The 22,712-nt window shown below is 40.0% G+C and overlaps 1 protein-coding gene across 1 annotated transcript; it reads left to right on the forward strand.

The window, feature by feature from the left end:
• Nucleotides 1–538: 538 nt before the first annotated feature.
• On the forward strand, nt 539–21,392 carry ACSL5 (acyl-CoA synthetase long chain family member 5). The gene is made up of 21 exons (XM_012574604.5): nt 539–693; nt 9,794–9,979; nt 10,491–10,599; nt 11,256–11,320; nt 11,400–11,501; nt 11,818–11,917; nt 13,081–13,259; nt 13,898–13,930; nt 14,155–14,206; nt 14,747–14,820; nt 15,268–15,345; nt 15,559–15,693; nt 16,165–16,299; nt 16,375–16,470; nt 17,003–17,075; nt 17,838–17,926; nt 18,007–18,123; nt 18,569–18,712; nt 19,630–19,731; nt 20,105–20,176; nt 20,569–21,392. Exons 2-21 carry the CDS (start codon nt 9,824–9,826, stop codon nt 20,707–20,709), a joined length of 2,052 nt encoding a protein of 683 aa, XP_012430058.4. The 5' UTR covers nt 539–693; nt 9,794–9,823; the 3' UTR covers nt 20,710–21,392.
• Nucleotides 21,393–22,712: the final 1,320 nt, after the last annotated feature.

Raw genomic sequence — 22,712 nt, forward strand, 5'->3', positions numbered from 1 at the left:
GCAAGTGCACTAACCTTTGTACAGTGTCAAAAGGGAAGGAGCACCATGGTGAGATAACCAGCCCTGTACATCCCAATGGTGCTGAGAGCCCTGACCTCAAAGGAGTGGCTACTTCACAGACCCCTGGGGCTGCAAGGAAAACCTGTGCCTCAATGGCTGGACATGTTAAGGACAGGACTCTATACAAAGCATCTGGTGAAAAATATTGAAATATGTTTGTTTGCTCAAAGCGCAATCTAAGAGGCACCTTTTCTCAGTGAAGCAAGACTCGTTCGGTGCCCCTGCACACCTGGAGTAAATGAGAGCCCTATGAAAAACCCAGGGCTGCACCTTTCACAGGGCTGGGGTTAGTTTTCACAATGAGCTGCTCTCTTCTAACACTGTTGTGCAAGACTTGTATGTTTAACATTTCTAACCAGCCAAAATTGCTCTTTATATTTGATCAGGAATAATTTTTTTTTTTTTTACCTTTGAACCTGTTGCAAGGCAGGTTCAAAGGTTACCTGGGTGCAGTGTCACCTGTTTATTAAAGCCACACTCTGATGACTCGGGGCTTAGTTCTGCCACGGGAGCTGGGGAAGCACCACTGGAGCTGGGGAAGAACCAACCCTAGAACACCTCTTGGGAGTTGTAAAGCAGCAAAGGAAGCAAGCTCTACCACCCCCTCCATCCTCCTCCAGCACTTGAAAGAAGGTAAGAAAATCCCTCCTAGTCAGAGCCCGTGTTTCCCAAGTACTGGGCTTCCTGCTCCTGCAGAGAAGTACTGCAAGTGGGATAATAACCTCAATTTGCTGCAATACCTGGATCTAATGCACCCTTCTTATCACCCTGTGTGCTGTTAAAGGCAACAGCTGTATGTTATTAAAGAGGCAAGTCTGGGCTCAGAGGTGGCATACAGGGAAATCACAGCTTGAATGAGAGCAGCCACCTGAACACTCCCTGTTGCTATAGACTGGCTGGAAGTAGAAACTCATTTACAGTCCAGGCTGAAGCCACTTTCTTATCAATTTGTTAGTTATGCCTATTTAAAGATATAGTGCACAAAGCAGCAGTGCCAGGCTCCCACTCAGACTAATGTTTGGAACAGGTTCCAAAAATATAAGAATATTTGTTTTCACAGCATAACAAGCACTAATAGGTTGCAATATGCTAGGTCATTTATATGCACAAGATTATTGGCAACATTTAATACAACAGAATCTAGCTTAACCCCTAACTAGGAACATAGAAGCTGGCTATAATGCCTTTTGTAATGGTTTAAAAGCCCATATCATAGGGTATGGCACACCAGACTGCTGCCATTGCCATTGTACAACTGCTTAGCCTAGATGTAGAGATGGAGCCTTCTCCAAGCTCTTGCTTGTGTACAGAGAGGGTGGTGGAAACAAAGATCAACCTGAAATCAAGTTGCAAGCAAGAGAACTGGAAAAAAGCATTCTGCTCTTCCAAGTCCTAAGCCCATCTCCTACCCATACCTCCTTTCCTGAGGAACTCACTTGTTCCAGTGCAGTTATTCTGCTTTACAAAGCCAGACATGGCCCTTGGAAAGCGGAACAGAGTAATAAAGAACTATTATGTTTATAGCATTAAGAAAACAAACTGGAATTTTAAAATCATTCAAATAAAGTCAGCTCACACCTCCCACAGACTCACAAAATTTAAATCCAAGTTTTGAAGGGACAACACAGAAAATGGTACATGAAGCCAATGCTTTCCTTTCACTTATTTACATCCTCTGCTATTTGCTATGTGTAGAAAGGTTATTTTGGCATCTGTGGATAACAAAAGCTCACGTTGTGCTATGACTATAAGGTTTGTTACAAAAGCTCATCTGATTCATCCTCTATGCAAAACTTTTTTGAGAGTGAAAACAGAAAGGAAACAACCTGAACTCCCCATATGCATAAGCTACCTACTGCTCATCTTAAGTCACTAATGGGTATGATGGGTGCAGGTGTAAATTTTATATACATGCACAAAGAGAAGCAAAGGCTGAGATTCATAACTCTGCTTTGTTTTTTGACAGAACATTACTAGCAAAAAAAGATCTGCGCCTTTCAAAAATCTGGAGTTTATTCAAATCATTTATGAAAAATTAAAAGCCTCAATATTTGCATGTCACTTGTTATGTGTAACAGGGGAAGAGTGTCATCTGTATTCTAATTTATGAGCATTGAACAGAAATGATCATTAAGGAGAAGCTTTCCTGTGTGCATCCTTTAACCCAATTTATGTTGGAGCTGTGACACCCACTGAGCCCAGGCAACAGAGTGTATCCTTGCCAGCTCGTGGAGCTCCACATCACATTCTGGGCTGGCTCTGGGCAGGCCAGGCAGGACCGTGCTGTGGGCACTTTGTTCTCCCACCCTGCAGCACAGCAAAGTGAATTCACCTGAGGCACACAGCACTGCTATCCAACAGCTGAGCAATGCCAGCACAAACTCACTGTTCTTCTCCTGCTCCTGGAAAAATAACAGCCCGAGGCCAGATATCTGAAGGTGGGAAGTGCTAAGGGAGGCACAAAGAGTGGGTGATAATGGACCTGGCTGGGCTGGGAGCCTGCCCTTGTCTCCTTTCTAGGAGCACAAATGCCCCCTGACAGGCACTATTACAGCTGGAGCCCATAGCTTCTCTGAAATGCCACAGGAAGAAGTCTGGGAAGGAAAAGCCAAAGGCAGAAGAGTTCCATGAAGAAAAAGCTATTTCTTTTTTATGCTCAGCTTATAGGAAAATCAGTGAATCAACCCTCAGTTTCCCTAAAAGATACCCACAGGGCTAAATAATGCCACAACTACATGTAAATTAGCTCTACCTGAATAGTGTAAAGATTATAGCAGCAATAAAAATAGAATTGCAATTAGTAGGGGCTACGTGTTATAGCAAGCCAAGGTCCAGTACAGGTTGTATTTTGAATGCAATAATTTATTCCATCTTAGCTTTGTAGTTTGTCTAGCTAAGCAGATTATTCTGAAATTATGCAGCATAGGAAAACTGTCAGATGGGGAAACTCCTAAATAGAGAAACAATTCTAAAATCTGAAGTTAAGGCAATTAAAAATAGAGATAGGTGAAGTTACTGTCTTCACATCCCTCCAAACCTACTGCAAAATTCCAGTTATATTAGACACGCATTGAAGGGAAAAAGGGAAGCTGCAATAGCTATAAACTTTTAAACAAATAAATGAAACAGAAAGCATATAAATAAAAATCTCTTTCATAGCAGAAAACAAAACTGAAGCCTGAAACATGATTCACTGTTACCTGGCACAAATAATTGCACCTATGTGTTATGTTTATAACAGAACAGAAGGAACTAGGTAGCTTTTGGGGAAAAAAAAATGGGAAAAAACTCAACAACAGCAATAAGAAACCTAACACCAAAACCAAATAAAACAAAACCATCAGCAGAAATCCAGCCCACCAGCAAGTCCATTGCAGCAGTATATGAGAGATGCTGTAGTCAAAACATTTTGTTGGTGTTACGGGCTACAAAGCTCTCTTAACCTATATGCAGCTATAGAGAGAACATTTCTATTGTTGAGAATACAGCTTTATACAGAGAAAAGATAATAGCAAAGAGCTTAGCAAGAATAAACTATAAATATAATTTCAAAATCTTTTGGTTTACTTTTCATTTAGATCTACTTTAAGCTGTTTTCATTAACAAAAGAAAATCTGAATGACTTCCTCTTGTGTGGGTGGATTGTTGGGGGGGGTTTTTTGTTGGTTTTTTTTTTTTTGTGTGGTTTTTTTTTTTTTGTTTGTTTGGTTTGGTTTTGGTTTTTGTTTGTTTTTGTTGGTTATTTTTTTTAATCACTCCAGTTCCCCCATGCAAGTTCCTCCCCTGTAAAGCTCCCCTCCCAATGTGCTTTTCTGCTTGCTGATTTATTTAAATTGGGGACACAAAACTGGCTGTAGTTTTTGGCATGAGTGTTACCTAAGTGGTGTTGGTTTTGTACTGTACTACTAAGACTCCCTTTTACTTAAGGAGAAGAGGTTGATTCCTGTCCTATATTCAAAATGGGAGGTGCCTTTACTCACTAATTCTCATCTCAATACATGCTCTGGCATATTTTCTGTGTAAGTAATGAAGTTTTACTGTATTTGTTTTATTGCTCATGAGTTTGCTTGTTGTTACTCACATGGGCTTTACTAAATCCAATGTGCAAGTGCAGTGATTAGATGCAGGGTTCAAGATAATGAGTTTTTCAGGAGCCTCCTAGGAAATCTCTGGTAGTGTGCTATCAGTTAAATGTGGACCTTGGGCTGAGATAAGTTCAGATACGTGTTTGTTCTTTGCTCTTCATAATTAAAGTGCTGTGATAATATGAAGTAATGGACATTAATATCCAGAAACTTTAAGTGCTACCTTCTCTCTGTTTGGCTAAGGTGCCTAGTGATAATATTCTAATTTTCTTAGGAGTTCTATGTGAATTTTCAAGTCAAGCTCTAGTCCTTGCTCTTAATACCATGCCCTATCGCTAGAGACAACTTCCTATTAATATAGTTTTGATACACAAATGCACTTCTTGCATTTTTGCAAAAAGTGAACCTGTATTATCCAATAGGATAAACAGTAACAGAACCTGCTATATTGACTGTATTTTAAATTCTTAAAAACTTAAAAGGGCCAGTTGTGCATGTTTCTGAGTAGATAGTTTCAAGGAGAAAATCTGATATAAAGACTATATGAAAGCTTGGATTTTCAATTTATCTGAGAAAATAATTTTTAGTACTAAGTAGTGTCATGATGTTGTTGCCATCCTGATGGAGAGACAGTAATATCCAGGACAGTAAAATTCCTTATTAAAAAAAAAAAAAAAAAAAAGACCTTTCTATTTAAACATACTGAAAGCTTGAATTCAATTGCTTTCATCAGCAAGGCTCAGAAACCACATCACTCTGCTTCCTGAAAGTTACTGAGGCCTTGTCCTTTCCCACCCTCTTGCAGAGAGTTTCTCAGCTAAGATCAAAAGGTGCTTGAACTGTTTGGCTCTGACTCTCTGAAGAGGTACTCTAAAAGCAAAGCCTTGCTGAAGCATATCCTGGCTTTAATGCAGGTCACCGAGCATTTTGCTTTGTTTTTTGCGTGGCTCTGCTCAGAAATCACTGCTGAGCTTTTGTGCTTCTTCTCTCTGGATGCTCAAAGTTAGATGTTCCTAAACCCTGTGGAGCACAAGACTTTAGCTGCATCAAGGAGGAATATGTAAAACAAAGTTTCCAAGGAGTAAGAACTGGCAAAGTTCTTACTGCAGGACGACACCAGGCAAGAGCTGCACTGAGTAAGCAGATGGAAAGAGTGAGTTAGTGATGGTTAAGTAACTAATCAGTGTAGGTGGCTGTACTCCACTTTTCCTGCTTGTAAACCGCCATTGTTACCTTACTAATGCTGAGAAAAAAAGTTGTTATAATCATGCCAAAAGCTTAAGCAAATTTGATGCAAAGTATGTAACTGCAGAAGACATTCTCCTAGGCAGTGCAGACAGTTTCTTCCAAAATTGTGCAAGTAGCAGAGGCTGCTTTGTTGACTATAATGAACTCTTGCAATGGAGATGACACTGATTTTTCTTCATATTTATGTACGCAAAAGTACAAAGATCAACCACTTTCCAGTGGAGAGAATCTCACATGGACAGCATAGAGAATAACTTTAATTTTTTCTAGGTAATGAAGGGAGAGGTAAAGGGAGAGGTACAGTAAAGGGAGAGGTACAGTAGAAATGAGAATGTGTACTCCTGAACTCAAGGTTGTAAATGGTATCACTGTAATCTCTTCTGATAAAAATTAAGCCTTTGACTCTGGAGCTTAGTGCATCTTATCCCTGACCATTGATCAGGGCAGACAACCTAAGTACACTTTCAACTGTCCAGCATCTTATTGCACAAGAAGTTCAACCGGTGGTTTGAGACATCCTGTGCATTTTGTATCCCTGGGAGCTGAGCCCTCAGGGGTTTCAGACACTTCACCTCTGACCCCTCTGATGTTTAGAAAGGCAACAGGTCCTGAGACTTACCTTGCAGTGGAAGTGGGTGTCTGTCCAAAATGCTGGGTTTTTTTTCTTGTTCTGCTCTGAGTTTTCACTAAATTGATATAGATCAGGTATTATGTATGCACAGGGCTCTTGGATTTGTGGGTTGAAGTCTGGTTGTAGCTGTTCCATAGCACAGATTTAGGCTGCAGCTGCTCTCTTGCCATAGACAGGAAGGTCTATCGAGTACAGATTCCTGTCCTCCCTCTGGCCTTTCTCTTTGATGGCAGCAGGATTAAGTGGCATTTGAATGACACCAGAGGTGATAAATTAACAGCTACTTGGATTTACAAATTGTTACAGTAAAAGCTCTAGGCATAGGAAACAACTGTCCTAATTCTGGGACAAATTTGCTGACAATCTCTTGGCCCAGCTTGAATAACACACCCTATGTGCTTTGATGGAGGAGACCAAAACCCATTTATGGAAACACTGTTAGAAGGTAAAAGGAAACACTGTCACTATTCTATTAATAAATAAGGGAGTTGAAAATAGTTTTTCAGATATGAAAAACATTTTATTTCTTATTACCTAGATCTGTGGTTTTGTGCATCTGTTCTTTTTTTAATGCAACACTAACCTCTCTATATTTAAAGGAGTCCTGCATATGTAGTCTCAGTCAGGCTGTAAGTGGGCTAATGAACACTAAAAGTTACTGAAAACACCCACCAAACCCTAGAAGTTAATGAGCATATAATACTTCCCAGACTTTAGAGAAACTTGTCAATAGGTCTTGCTTTAAATTAAAAATTCATTCAAATATAACTGAAAATCATCCTTGACTACCTATAGGTATGCTGGGTGGGCTACAATGGGATTAGACTACTGCCTGACCTTCTTTTCTTTCTTTTTTCTTTCTTTATATGCAAGAGACTTGTGAAATCTATTCAGAACCTGAAGGCAAAAGTTTTGCTGTGTTAAATGATCATTTCTTGATTACGTGTTCTCTCTGGACTTTGAGTTCTTTGCTCCAAGGAAAAAAAATCATATTCTTCAGGGCTTGATGTTCACTCCTCCTAGATGTCCTCGTACAACTACTTTGCATGTGAGCCAGTGCGAACAGGAAAATACTCTGATAGAAAAATTTTCAGTGACTTGTTTACTGCTGCATGGAGCATTTGGGGTTACTGGGTTCTCTGATCCTTATCACAAAAAGGTCAGACAAGTGTCTTCAGTCTTTTCTGCCAAATAATCCGTGTAACAGACAGCAGCTATTTGTGACAACTGCTCTGATGTGTCTGACCTAGTTGGACAGTGTTAATGGTGAGCCATAAAAATAAGTTAAAGAAGAGGACTTGGTGCCATAAATAAGATCGTTTTGTTTCTTACCTCTAGCATGATACTCTAAAAACAACCAATCGTTCATGCTTTCTGAGAAATCATCTTAAAAGTGCTATTAAAATAAGCAGATGAGTGCACACTTCAGCCAATAAAACTGGTGCAGCTGTACAGACCTGTGGTCTCTCTGGTTACCTGCATGTAGTTCTATTCTCTAACTGCTGATTGAAAAATTTTATGAGCAGGAAAGAGTAATGTGAAATGCACTGAGTGAAAACTCCTTTTGGCCATCTGGGCATGGGAAAAGACTGGAAAAGTGTGCAGATTGATTGCTAATAATCCATATTAATGGGTGTTTTAACATGAATATTCTGGCACCCCTCTAAAAAGATGTGAGAATAGATGCGTCAATCTAGAAAGCTTCCAACATATAAATGGTGCCAATGTGATTTGCTCTGTCACTTGGATTTAGTATTGGGCTCCAAGCTAAAGAAATAAAGTTTGTATATTCCACCTTTCATGATGGAGAATGGAAATGCCTCTATCTAGCTGCCTCAATGCTCATGCTACAAAAAAGTGTCTTGCTCATGTTAATGAAAGAGGAAATAGAAACCACAGACCATATGCAGTTTAATCTCTGCAGAAAGCTGCTTGCTAACTGCTCCATTAATGGTCCAGATATGTATAGTGTCAAGAGCAGCTGATTACCAAATTCATTTTATTAATAATCTTCAGTTTTCCAAACCAAGCAGTGCTAAACCTGAACTGCTAAGCAGTTTTGTCCTGAGTGTAAACTTGATCATTTAGGTTTAGGATTTAGGTTCTGCTGGTTTTTGAGGGGGTTTTTTTTTGTTGTTTTTTATTTTAACCCAGGTTCAAGTGATAAAGGCCCAAAGGGAGATGGGTAATATGCTGTGTTACAAACAGATTTGTGCTCCCATAGGATCAATATGTCCAGTGACTGGAATTTCCCATCAGTAGAGGGCCCCAAGGGCAGTTCCTGCCTTCCTGGCTGTAGCACAATCTTTTTGGACTCTAGTACATGAAGCCAAGGTCAGGAGTTTGAAGGGCACGTGGTAACTAAGCTTTAGAGTAGAAAAGAGGACTAGGGAGTTGGTATTTCTCAGATGTAGGTGATGTGCATCTGGCAGCTTGGACTAGCTGAAAAGCCTCTGAGGTACCCTTTCTAATCCAGATGCTGAGCAGGCAAAGCATGCCTTTTTACTAGAGAACACACCAGGATTGCTGATTAACACTGCCACTGGAAACTACAAAACTGTAAAACAGATAGAGGCAATCTAAATGATCAGTCCGGGCTCAGAGATCCAAATTCTGACTTCAGAATTCTGACTCCTATCTGAACTTACTATTAGTTTGTAAAAAACCAACTTCATTAGAATTATAGTTAAAGGGTAACGGGAACTCATTGCATCAGGACTCCTGGTATTCTTCTTGTACAGGCATTTAGTTGATAGCTGACATATTATCTACTAATGGGGTTCCTTTGATTCTGTATGAAGGAGTTTGAAAGAGTGTTGTTAATCATCTTGCAAAGTGTGAGGTAGTGTGTCCTGCATAGGTATTTAGACACTAGCAAATACAAGTTGCTGAAATCTGAGCTGATTCAGACAGAAAGCAGTCCTTCCTCTTGGCAATTCAATCTTAAAACACATCAGAACATTTTGGAGATAAAAGTGCTTGTTTCTAAGGAAGAAAACTCAGGTCTCTATGTCTCACTAGAAAGTCTGCATTCTCAGATTTTGCTTCCCTGTCCGTGACAGAAGATACTCTGGGGAATGCAAGCAGCAGAGTTGTTTCTGTATGTCCCAGTTAGAATTCCATTGCACAAATTAACTTCCAGGTCACTACTTCCTAGTGGAGAATAACTTTCTCAGTTTTGATTTGTGCTGTTTTTTTGGCTGACCACACTGTCACTCTCTGAAATATTTGTCTGGCACAACCAGTAAAAGCAGCTGACAATGAATATACTGTTTGTCCTGCAGACATATATGTAGGTGTATCAAACACGTAATTTATCAATACCATTCCTATTTCAGCAAAACCATTTCCTATTGAAGATTTACAATACTGAGGAATTTTATTACTTCCACAATTCACATCATTGAACCATAGGCATTTTTTAGTTATGCTTGGGGAGGTAGATTTGGGAAACTATATACTGGTTTTCTTCAGGCAGATTTTTTTAATTAAGGATGGAAAGAATCTGTTCCTTGTCTGACTTCATCAGGCTTCAGCTTTCTGTGGAGGTGTATGCAGCATAGATTAAGATTTATGGGGACAGGTGACTTAAGATCTCTTAAGAAGCTTAAAACATTGCATAAGTGTGCTTCACTATTGTACCAGGAATCTCCGGGGGCAAACTGCTGAAATGATTTGCAGTATTGTTTAACAAGCTACTTAAGTAACCATGGCTCCTAGGTAATTAAAGCTTCTAACTAAAGTCTACTAAACCTCCTATTTGTTTCAGGTCCAACTCTGGCTCCACTGATCCAGTACAATGATCTGGATACTTCAAGTGCTGTTTTCACCGCTCCCAACACCAGCATTGATCAGTCTCATTGCATTTGGAGCTGTCATCTTCCTGTGGGTGATAAGCAGGCCAAATCCCCTTTTACCTCCTGTTGACTTGAACAAGCAGTCAATAGGAATTGAGGTAATGCTTTCTCTGCTTGTGGGTATGGTCTGTTTTGGAGCTAAATCTGAATACTGATCCTTTCTGACTCTGGGTGTCAGTGGAAACTCTCCTGTCTGATGTGCACATGCTTCTTTCCCAGGTGTACAGCTCAAGAGCATGGTGGGGAGACAGGAAGTCTTAAGACACTAAGATGAGAAAAGGAATCCCACCAACCAGGGTTACAAATGGCTTTGGCTGTCACTGACTTTTTCTTGTATTTTCAATGCACTGCATCAGCTTTGAAACTGGTGCTAGACTTCATGTAATACTCAGTCATGGCCTTACAATAACCTGTAACTCAATATTAAGGTGGGCCATCCAGAAAATTCCTCTGCATGTGACTGAGTAGATCAAAATCAGGAAGGGAAAAGACTTCCCTAACAATGCAATGCTATTGAAATGCTTTAAATGGGATTGATGAAAGAATGGCTAAGAAACAAATGATATTTCATCTGGTCTGCACTGTTTCATAACCATGCTCTGTTCCTAGGGAGGAGCCAGAAGAGCTGCACTCTTGACAGATAATAACCTGCTTTCTTATTACTTTGAAGATGCTAAAACCCTGTATGAAGTTTTCCAGAGAGGAGTGAGTATTTCTGGTAAGCTTTGCATCTGGTAGTTAGTACTTGTCTATCACAAGTAAAAAAACTTTTTGCAAGATCCTTTTCCTTATGTCTTGACTGTGGTAATAATGCAAGCTAGCAAAAGCTCTTCTAACCTTCTGTGGGGTGGAGAGATAAGTGACCATAATTCTCCCTGTCCCAATTTGGTGCTAGTCTTATTTGGGAGACTAAGCAGAAACAAATACTGGAAGCTGAAGATGGTAGAGTTCAGTAAAGAGCTAGCAGATACAAAGCATCAGAGGAACTGGGGGGGAAACACCTCTCCTTTGTCTTATGATATGAGTTTTCCTGTGAAATTACTGCCTGTTTTTTAATAGATACGAATTTCTGCACATCACTTCACGAGTCCTATGCCTGGAAATGTGTGATGGTTTGCAAGGTATTTCAACCTCACATGGGTTGTGCATATAGAACAAACACCACCAGATCTTAGAAGTACTGCTTGTAAGGATAAAGCTAGCAGTCTTACAACCTTGGTTTGGGCAAATGCTTAACTATGGACACTGACCTGCTCTCCATGCAGTTACCGGAATGCCTGACAGAAAACTTTTCCTATTTCAAGTGTTTCTATTGTAGTGTTATGCGACTTCAGTACTGAGCTTTGAAATTGCTTTTCTGAACTCTTTCATTAGGAAATGGTGACTGTCTAGGCTATAGGAAGCCCAAGCAACCTTATCAGTGGCTGACATATAAACAGGTGAGTATTGTAAATGACAAATTACTTAATTTTGGATACTGCCTTGCAACACTAAAGTGGGGCAATAACTATCTTGCAGGTTTCAGACAGAACTAAATACCTGGGATCAGGGCTTCTGCAAAAAGGATGCCAACCATCACCAAATCAGTTTATTGGCATTTTTGCTCAGAATAGGCCAGAGGTAAGCAACAAATTGTGTATTCTTTCCTACACTATTCTGACACCTTATGGTGAGAGGATAGTCTGTATTTAAATAGCTTCATGCCACATCAGGAACAATCACAACTTTTTCCTTCCCAATTCCCTTTTTACTGGCTGAGCACATACCATTCCAAGCATGTAATACAGTGACCTCTCACAACTCTTATTCTCATGGGGGTGCTCCTTCCATAGCCCCTCACTGCCATGTGTGTGGGCTTGTCAAGCTGTATGGTCTGTAGGCAATCCTGTCTTGAGAATTCCTAGTTTTCCTTAGTTGTGCTGTTTTTTATTTTCAGTGGATCATTTCAGAGTATGCCTGCTACACCTACTCAATGGTTGCTGTTCCACTCTATGACACTCTGGGACCAGAGGCCATTGTATATATTGTTAACAAAGGTAAATATTGACTTTCACTCTTTTGTAAGGATTTTTTCTAGGAAACTTAGTTTTGGGAGGGCTAAGTTCAAGGGAATTTGCAAAAATCAGAGTAACTTTAACCTCACTGCTCTTATAGACACTTAGTTTCTTAGCAAAGCTGCTTTGCATGGCACATGGTTCAATGCCTGCAAGAATCCAGTGGGCTTCCTATATTTCCTAGTGTCTTGATTGCAAGACCACTGAAGGATCTGCTAGATCCTGTGGATCATTCTGCAATCAGAGTGCTGAACTATTTGCTATTTGAGATTTTGCAATCTTGAACTCCCACACTGCCAAACAATCAGACAATGCAGACAGACTTGCATGTAAATTAAGACTAGATGTGTATATCTGTCTGATTTAAAGTTGTAGCATGAAAAGAGTGGAGGAGGAAAGGGTAAAGATATATCTAAATCTGTTTCATCTATCTGGTTATTGCATGTTCTACAGAAACAACATCTGGCAGGCCATCATGGAATAAACTGGCAAGGAGTTAAATAAATCTTCAGACTTCCTTCCCCCAGTCTTAGGAGAGATATGGGGGGAATAAATCACTGTTGTTACAGTGCTCTGGGATCCATCCAAAAACGGGATTTGCCAAGTAAAACCACTTCAACAGTTATGGTGGTGAATCTTGGAAACAGGTGTTGACTTGGGATTACACAGCTGTAACTTACCAGTCTAACAGGGAACTGGCAGGCTCAGGCAAATCTAATTCTTCTGTTGACTTGAAGGAAAAAGCTTTTGTAACTGCATCTACAGGGAAGCTGAAGTATTAACTCATGAATTTTAGCTACCTCTTTCAATTGGGTCTTAATTTATTTTGATTTAAGGAAGATGGCTGAACAGAAACAATATCATGGCAATACCAAAAATTTCACTGCCCATCTTGACTATGAGTGAAGATATTTCTCTTCAGCTCCTCAGCATTTGGCCTCACTTTATATTGCCAGAATATCAGGTTTGCCCAATCAGTTGAGTATGGTAGGAGAAACCTTCTCAGAACAGTAAGCTAGCCACTGAATCCATATGAACAAATGCAAATGGCACCAAACCAAGGTTATATTCTAAAAGTATGTGCTGCTGAGCTGTCACTGGCCTCATGTCTTCTAAACAGACTTCTGATAATTTATTTTCTGTAGCTGACATAAGTGTGGTGATCTGTGACACACCTGCAAAGGCAGAGGTCTTGCTTAAGAACTGTGAGGACAAAAAGACCCCATGTCTGAAGATTGTTGTTCTCATGGATCTCTTTGATAAAGAGCTCAAGGACAGAGGAGCTAAAGTGGGAATTGAAATTCTGTCACTGCAGGAGGTTGAGGTAGGTGGCTAAAGGCTTCTGTAATACTTTGCCAGCTAAACATCTTGATCTTCTGTGGCAGCAGTGACACTTTAATGTGAGCATTACCCAGTTGTCATGCCTGTACCTGACATCTTAATGAGCAGTCATTTTGAAACTTGTGATCTATAGCTAAACAGAGTTGCAGAGTTCAAACAGTTAACTAAAGTTGTGCCCATGTGTTGTGAACAGCCAAGACTTGCTTAGCTTAATTTGTGATCTTGTTGTAACAGGATTTATCAGGCTTCTAAGCTGGCAGTTGAATCTAATTGGAACTGTAAGTGCAAATTACTAGCTGCTTAGACATCCCAGTAGTAGGCTTAATCTTGCATACGTGTAAAGAGATGTGGCCTACATCAAATTAAAGGAAACCTCTCCACTCAGGACTTCCAAATTCCTTAAGTAGTTCTGATCAATTTCCACACATTCAAATGTGTCCTTTCCACACTTGCAGCAGACTGTTCTTCAGAGTTATGTGTATTGGATTCAGGAAGAGGCTTCTGTTTGAATGAGATAGAGTATCAAGAGGCAAAGTAGTAAAACAGGTGTTGCATTTGAAATGCAATTACTTATTCACCTACTGTGCACATGTCTTAAACTGTGTTTTTTCTCTAACACAGGAGATGGGAAGAAACAACATCAGAGAACCAGTTGTAAGTATCTCTATGAAACAGCTATAGACTTGTAAAAGAGGTCTCTGGAAACACCTCTTACTGTGCTGCTAGTAGAGGAGGCTGGCAGATTTTTTTTTTTTTTTTTTTTTTTTTTTTTTTTTTGGTGAACCAGAATGCCTGATTCACCACAGTTAGGAATTGTATGTAATTACAGATAACCATCATACTCCTCACACTGACTTTATGTGGCTTTTTCTCTCTAGCCTCCTAAGCCTGAAGATCTTTCTGTTGTGTGTTTTACAAGTGGAACCACTGGTAAGAATTTATAGTGATATTTACCCATTGAAAGAGCCTCCCCATGCAGCTAACCTAAATAAAAGTAAAGAAATCCTATGAATATGGAAGTAAACCAGTAAATTAGAGCAATGTCAAACTGCTCTTGCAGTTTTGCTTGGGATACTGCCACTACAAGTCAAGTGCATACAATAAAGCATCTTAGAACTGGGGGAAAGAAAAGCCAAACTCATGTTTTCATACCCTATGAAAAATGCAGCCTTAATGTTCAAGAAATTGGTTGTTCAACTGTGTATTTTGATCCAAAGAGGCTAAAGCAAAACTCTTGTTTCAGCATTCTCTAAGCTACTCCCAATTGCTCTGCTGTTTCAGTATTCATCTCCTTTATGTAATATCCATAACTGAAAGCACTCAAGATGAGGCATATTTGTGATCTCTTATGAGAATAATTGCTGGGATGAGCTGAGTACAGAGAGAGTTCAAACTGAGCCAAACACGACATGGGAAACTGCCAGCAGAAGCAGCCAGAGCCACAGCTCACCTTACTTAATCTCTCCACAGGCAACCCTAAAGGAGCCATGCTGACACATCAGAATGTTGTTTCAAATGCTGCTGCCTTCCTTAGATGCACAGAGGTAAGCTACTCTCCAGGATATGTCCCACAGTCATCAAATCAGCTTTAATGGAAGCATTCTCTGTAAACCATTCACTCCCAGAAATGGATGCTTTCCTAAGTGCCCCTTTTTTAATGAGGCAATGCTACTGCAAGAAACATGGTTTGAATCGAATAAGAACTTCTACACAGAAGTTATTCTAAAATGAGTCAGTCCTAAATAACAAGAGTACTAAACAATGTATTTCAAGTCTTGCCAAAACATTAAACTAGTTTTGATTAGCGTGGCTGAGTGACAGCTGCAAATCTTGAAGAGGTGATGGATAAGCCTGAGCCTGAGTTGCTTCAGTCATTGGATATGTCTGTCTCAAAGTACTCAAATTGATCCAAAATTTATTTATTTTCTACTTAAAAGTAACTCAAGCAGGCAGAGAAAATGCTAACTTATTTGTACTTCCTTTCCCTCTAGAACACAATTGAGTGTACAAGTTCAGATGTTGCCATTTCCTATCTTCCTCTGGCTCACATGTTTGAGAGAGTTGTGCAGGTATTTACAGTTATATATCTCTGAGCTTTTATAAATCAAATTATAGTAAAAGACATTAGCAATCTGTATGTCCTCAAAACCTATTCACACAATAACTCTCCTTATTTTGTAATAACTGGGCACTGGAAATCATGCTGAATTTTATAGACTAATAATTATGGCTAGTGAAGCGAGGAATTCTGCTTGACTAAGGTTAGTCTGGTCAATTTTTAGACTGTGATATACAGCTGTGGGGCAAAAGTAGGCTTCTTCCAAGGAGATATCAAGCTGCTAACAGATGACATGAAAGCCTTGAAGCCAACGCTATTTCCAGTTGTACCAAGACTGCTCAACAGAGTCTATGACAAGGTACGTGAGCAATTTTAGCTGTTTTCTTTGTGTTCATTTATCCAAACAAGCTTACAAATACAAAATAATATTGAATATGTCATAACATTGCCACAAGTTAATTACCCCTTAGCAAGAAAAATTTTTTAGAATCCTTTCTGAGGAGATGGAAAGAGTTCTGGGAGTATAAGAACAACATATCCAGTCATGACGGGCTAAGTTTGCTGCTGTTAGAGACAAAAAAATTGTTTACTTTTGTAATGCAAATGAATCAAGTGCACAGCTAACAGGATCCCTGTTTCTAAAAACTATGGCTGTAGTGTTTCAGCAGTAACATGAATTAGTATTGCTTTTTGGGTCACCTCCTAAATACTGCAGTGGTGAAGACAGGCCCTAGAACATTGAAGTAAGATTTGGTGCCTCTTAACAAGGCAAGAATGAGATGTACAGATATGAGTTTAACCCAAGAGTCACTGGTACTTTTCCTTGCAGATCCAGAGCAGTGCAAACACCCCAGTAAAGCACTTTCTGTTAAATTTTGCTGTGTTTATGAAGATGGCTGAAATAAAACAGGGCATCATTCGAAATGACAGCATTTGGGACAAGCTAGTCTTCAAAAAAATTCAGGTAAGTTTTTCCAAGTGTAAGGGAGCTAAGCAAAGTAATATTGGAGGATCTGATGGCTTTTTTTTTCACTTGTAGGAAAACATGGGTGGAAGAGTGCGTATCATGGTGACAGGTGCAGCCCCTATATCTCCCTCCGTCCTAACATTTCTTAGAGCAGCATTAGGCTGTCAGGTAAGCTGAATTTTCTTTTAAAGTAAGCCCTGTTTGACTATGCACAAATGAGTGACCAGTGATATAGCTGGGGTCCAGCTCAGCTTGTTCCTGGGGAAAATGCTGTCAGTCTTGGGCATTTACAGGCTGCTTAATCTGAGTCAACTGTAACAGGAAAAAAAATTCTGCAGGGCCCACTTTAAACTACACTACCAAAAAACTACGCTGTAGGCTCTGAGAAGAGGAATGGAGTAGCAGAAATAGGAACATGAAGTGCTCATAGTCAGGCAGCTGCCTCTGACTTTTGTGGCTTATTCTGACAGTCAATGAGCTCCCAGTGTAGCACATTTGAGAACAGAAAATGAGGTGACTGAAGCAAAGTCTGGATAGGTGAACTTTAACATCTGATTACACCAATAAGATCAAGACATCTTAAAGGCAAAGATTGTTTTGGCTTCCTTCCTAAGAAAACTTGAGCACAGGCACAGTCAAAACTGAGGCCTTTCACACCAAGGACTTGATGTTCAAGGAATACTCATCCTTTCTTGCACAGATCTTTGAAGCTTATGGCCAGACTGAATGCTCAGCTGGATCCACTTTCTCAATGCCTGGAGACTGGACAACAGGTATGGGAGCTGAGACTTGTGAAGTCTCCCAGAGCTGTCCACATAAAGGGGCACTCAAGCCTAGGTGCTGTAATGCTTTTAGTTTAATGAAAATGAAATCATGGGTACTCAAACTGATGCTTGGTAGCACAGTCACCCATCTGTTTAATAGGTACTAAAATTCTTGACTCAACCAGATGAGGAACCCTGGTGTAAAGTTTCATAGGTCAGTTTAGACTTTGTCCCAGAATATAGGAAAGGAATAGAGAGAACTGAGCAAACTGGATAGGGATTTCCAAAATGGCCTTAAGAAACTAGCTTGGTCTAAAAAACTAGCTTGGTCTCCTAAGTGACATGTTTTACTCAAAAATATTAGACATGATACTTGACTATTTTCCTGAAGAACCTTGAAGATTTAGCTTCAATCTTAGCAGTACTGGATATTCTAAATTCAGACTCAAGTCACCATCTTTGTGAACACAGTAACTGCAGAGCATAATGAGGATGAAATGCAAATGAATACCAGGATCTATGAGAGGAAGTCCTGAGGAGGTATGAGTGGTTTGTGGCTGGTGTGGTAGATTACAACAATAGTGCTCTAAGCATCAAGACTTACCTGCTATTTGTCCTACATTAACTGTCTGAAAATGGCATTGCACCACTTGCTTGAACATTTGACGCCAGACTCCTTTAAATAATACTGGCTCATGTTAAAGCATGAATAAACCCAGTAAGTATCTACTATCACTGCAGTTTTTTTTTTTTATTTTTTTTTTCTCTTAGGCCATGTTGGAGCTCCTCTGGCTTGTAATATCATAAAACTAGATGATGTGGAAGAAATGAGCTACTTCTCTTCTAACAATGAAGGCGAGGTAGGTACCATCTCCTGTGCATGTCAAGAAATACTGAAACAGAAGACTTGATGAATAACAGTGTTCTCTACTTGCTACAGGTCTGCATTAAAGGACCAAATGTGTTCAAGGGTTATCTGAAAGACCCTGAGAAGACAGCAGAAGCAATTGATAAAGATGGCTGGCTCCACACTGGAGACATAGGAAAGTGGTTGCCAGTGAGTAGCTGCTTAACACAAACCATCTCTTGCATAGGAATTCCTGTTACTTCACAGTATTCTCTAAAGACAGAATTCTAGGATAAAAGTCTCTACACAGTAGATTCACAAGGTAACTCCAGGAGAAGCTGCAAAGACCAATTAGGTTACAGGATATCAAATAACATCTGCTAGGCCCATAGTTAAGACTATTCTTTGCTGTAGAAGTGATATAACAAGGTGTCTTGGGTTCTTTCAGAGGAGAATAAAGGAGCTGTCTAATCATGTCCTGAGCTAACTGGAGAAATTACACAAACCCTTCTCTCTGTAGAAAGCAAAAACCAACACATGGTTTCTAGACTAGTTCCAGATGTGCCTTTCATACAACTAAAAAAAGCCTGTTTATCTTCTCTTAAATAAGCAAGACAGTGACTTGGAACTAATGACCTCCACTTTTAACTTCTAGAATGGAACGCTGAAGATCATTGATAGGAAGAAGAATATATTTAAACTTGCACAAGGAGAATACATTGCTCCAGAGAAGATAGAAAATGTCTATATCAGAAGTGCTCCTGTAGCCCAGGTCTTTGTACATGGGGAAAGTCTGAGGGTAAGTGATATTATGAGTATCCTGCAAGATTTTCTTCCACAAGTTCTGGATGATCAGGGCACAAATGTATGCATGTACACGAGTCCTTGAACAAAATCTGTTCCTAAGAGAGCTGTCTTTACAGGAAGATGTTGTCAGACCTATAGACCTGCCAAGTGACAACTGGCATTATTGCAAGCTGGGTAAAGACTAATTACATAATTGTGTGGGATTAGTATGTCAGGTCATTTCTGTGCAGTTTAGACACATAGAATAGTCCCCCCTGCAATAAGCAGGGACATCTTCAACTAGACTAGATTGTTCAGAACCCCATTCAGCCTGAACTTGAATGTCTGTAGGGATGGGGCATTTGCCACCTCTCTGGGCAACCTCTGACATTGTTTCACCACCCTCACACTTAAAAAAATTCCTTGTATTTAATATAAATTTACTATCTTATCGTTTAAAACCATGACATCTTGTCTTATTGCCACAAGCCCTGCTAAAAACGTGTCCCCATCTTTCTTTGCAAGCTTTTAGTTTTGAAAGGCCACAAAAAACTCTTCCTGGAGCCTTCTGTTCTTCAGGCTGAACAACCCCAATTCTCTCAGGCTTTCTACACAGCAGAAGTGTTTCTCCATTCCTTTGCCACAGAGGTGTTACCTATGCCAGCAGAGGCCAGACTTCAATCTGTAAATTAGCCAAAAGTTGGATCATTCAGCACACATAACGAACTGCATCAGTACTTCAATTACTGCTGTCACAACTCTCAGTGACTTGGAAATCTTCATAGCAGCTGCTTTGAAACTGAAAATGCATGGAGATGTACATGTGACTCCTCATAGAAACATTGCCCACAAACAAGCTCACAAAGACATTTAATATGCCTTAGCGTGGTCTCAGCCTATTTTAATTTAATTTTTTTTGTTTGTTTTCAGTCTTTTCTAATAGGTATAGTGGTTCCTGATGCTGAGATGCTTCCAGAATTTGCAGCAAAACTGGGAGTAAAAGGTTCCTTTGAAGAGCTCTGCAAAAACCCTGTGAGTGGAATTGTGTTCAGTGGGTTAGAGAGAGAATTTAATTCTAAGTCAAATCCTACATTGCTGACTTTGTCCTATCCACCTATTTTCACTAATTTGAACTGGTTTAATGCTGGATGGGTCATGCAAGCAGCCTTACAGCAAAAACTGGAACTGAGTATAGGTGTCTCTTGTTTCAAGGGCTATTGCTGCTTCTTTTCCAGTGAGGAGATAGACATGACTTTGTAGTGGCCTTAATATGAGAAATCTTGAATGTTGAAATATGTATTCTTGCCATTCTCAGTTGTCCCTGACTGTGCAAATGGTTATGGTTTTGAGCTGCAATTACAGAATGACAGCTTTACCCACTCTGCTTCTGCTGTGTTTCTTTTAGGCAGTGAAGAAAGCTATTTTAGATGATATGATCAGACTGGGGAGAGAGGCTGGCCTTAAATCCTTTGAACAAGTGAGTACTTTCAAATCCTGCTTGTCACTAGCACCTGTATTGCTAACAAGAGTGCTTGGGAAGTCTTCATTCCTGCTACTGCCTGTTCCAGGAGGGGCCCTGAGGCAGCTGCCCCAGACACCTGATTGAAGCAGTCAGTGAAACATTGGCTGTGTGTTCCTGTACCAGGAGACCAGGGGCTGGGAAGGGCAACCATAGCAGTTGCTAATGGAGTGGAGGTTCACAACAGGCTCTAGGGGCTGTTCTGGAATTCCACCTTCTCGTTGTGTTAGCCAAAAAAAGAGTTTAGTTACTGCATCTCCTGAGTCTGAATTCTTGCCCAAGGAATCTGGGAAGAACTGTTGTTTGTCTTCTAATGATGTGTCATGCTCTAAATTGTTTTCTTTTAATAGGTTAAAGACCTGTACATCCACACAGAGTTGTTTTCTGTAGAAAATGGACTCTTGACACCAACAATGAAGGCAAAGCGAGGAGACCTTGTTAAATTCTTCCAGAAGGAGATTGAGGCTCTCTATTCATCTTCTCAGGAATAAATGGCCAGTTTAATTTAAACTGCATGGAGTAGTTAAATCTGTGACACTACATGGCCTATGGTGAAGACAGGCTTGAGTGGAGTGGAACAGGAACTTAAATTTATTTGTTTCTAGTACCTGAGAAAATTGACTTGTGGATGAAGACAGCTGTAGTATAACCAACAACTTGCAGTGTTAACATCCTGTGGGACTGAGCATCAACTGTCTAGGCTAAGCCAGAACTTTGATCTTTCTTGGACTGTGAAATGGATAACATGCAAGAACCTCAGCCTTTAAAAGACAGCTGTATGCACTTCTCACTGTCAAAAGCAAATCTTGTTTTCCTGCTGAAACTACGAACTCCTCTGTGACCTGCTGTGGATTGATCTGCAATCAGACTGAACACAGTAGGAATTCATGCTAACATGTTTAGCAAACACAGAAGTGAATTTCCTGTTCCTAGTCCTGGACCACATGGTTCAAGTTGTTTATAATGAAAATGAGTAATTGTTTGCAAAATACATTTGTCTACAGCAAATGTTCATTCTTTAGGAGGCTCTGGATCAGTTTTTGCACATTTTAAAATGAAATGGCAGTGTTAAAGCCTTTACACTTATGAATTTGAGCCTAGTAAGTGTAACACTTTAGCTGTCAATCTTAAGGCTATAGGATGCAATAAATTGAGACTGCACAATCAAACTAAAGCCTGTGTGAATTACTTGTGGGTTTGCTGCAACCACAGTGTTAGCTGCCTTGTTCTGTATGGCTGCAGTTAGAACACAACTGCTGCAGAACATGAACTTGTTCCCTACACTGTCACTGGTCAGCCACAGTTCCAGCCATGAGGCAATAATGTAGTGTAGTCCAGATTTCTTCTGTAGTCTAGTTGCTCCTCTACCCAACTTTCTTTTCCTTGTCTTCAGCTTAGGCTGAGGTGAAAGAATGAATTTACCACATGAAATAAGATGTGAGGTTTTCTTGCATTAAGCTGCTGCTTTATAAAATTATTTAAGCAAGATGAAAACTTTCTTATGTCTTCCATCAGTCTGTGCTCTCTGCTGAGAGCTCCTCCCTGTCCCTGCAGTAGTCAGCCCTAGCAGTTCAAAGGCAGTGTTAAGGTGTATCTGTAGCTTTCCTAGGCCAGTTCTCTTTGTCTGCAGACAAAAGTTGTCTTCCCTGTCATGTTCAGACAGCTATTGGCTTTTCCTCTCCCTCTTTAATGCTCTTGCTTAGCTATCCCAAAATGAAAGCAAGATTTATCAAAAGACCCCCCTCTTGCTGTTAGGCAGCTCTAGCTTTGACTAGAAAAACAGCTGACCCAATTATTTTTCTAGTCTGAGTCCAAAGACCTTGACATCTTAGGGTAACCATTGAGTCACTCACTGTGCTTGTCAGAAAGCACATATGTGAGGCTATAAAGGCATCTTGGAAACTACAAGTAACAATGCTGCTCATCTTTCCTATCCTTTCCTTAAAGCAATGTGATGTGAAATCAGTGGTGGCCTAATCTTTTTTCCCCAGGGGAGACTGGGGAGGAAAAAAAAAAAAAAGCAGGGAAGAAGAAATGTATCCCAGAACTGGTTTTGGAGACAAAAATGAGCAAGTTACTTAGCGAGAGTAATTCCAGTGCAACTGAGATCTGCAGAAACTCAAGGCTGAATCCTGTGATGCCACCTGCTGTAGTGCCTGGAAAGTACTTTTGTTGATACAATAAACAGTGATGCTTGCCTGAACAGATATGCTTGGAGGGTGAATGGCACTGCTTCAACAATAAAACATATATAGCAATTCAAGTCTAAGTTTGTCTTATGTTGGTCTCTTGTGTGCCACTTTGGCCACATGAACTGATTTTCAAAACCTCTCAACCTGGCTGACATTTAACTCTACACTATGAGAGAACAAATGCACCTACTGTGTTTTGGAGACATTTAAAAGCCTTGAGCTGGTACAGGTTACTCCAATTTAAGGTCTTCCTTCTAATAATCCATACTAGATGCTAAATGAAAATGCTTTAAGGCTGATAA

The sequence above is a fragment of the Taeniopygia guttata genome, chromosome 6, assembly GCF_048771995.1.
Source record: "Taeniopygia guttata chromosome 6, bTaeGut7.mat, whole genome shotgun sequence".
In the NCBI taxonomy this organism is placed as follows: domain Eukaryota; kingdom Metazoa; phylum Chordata; class Aves; order Passeriformes; family Estrildidae; genus Taeniopygia; species Taeniopygia guttata.

Excerpts from the sequence above, each read along its gene's own strand:
- ACSL5 (XM_012574604.5), top strand. The coding sequence starts at position 9,824 with ATGATCTGGATACTTCAAGTGCTGTTTTCACCGCTCCCAACACCAGCA. Across the intron at positions 11,918-13,080 it reads TGTATATATTGTTAACAAAG|CTGACATAAGTGTGGTGATC; the intron begins GTAAATATTGAC and ends TATTTTCTGTAG. Across the intron at positions 15,694-16,164 it reads TCAACAGAGTCTATGACAAG|ATCCAGAGCAGTGCAAACAC; the intron begins GTACGTGAGCAA and ends TTTTCCTTGCAG.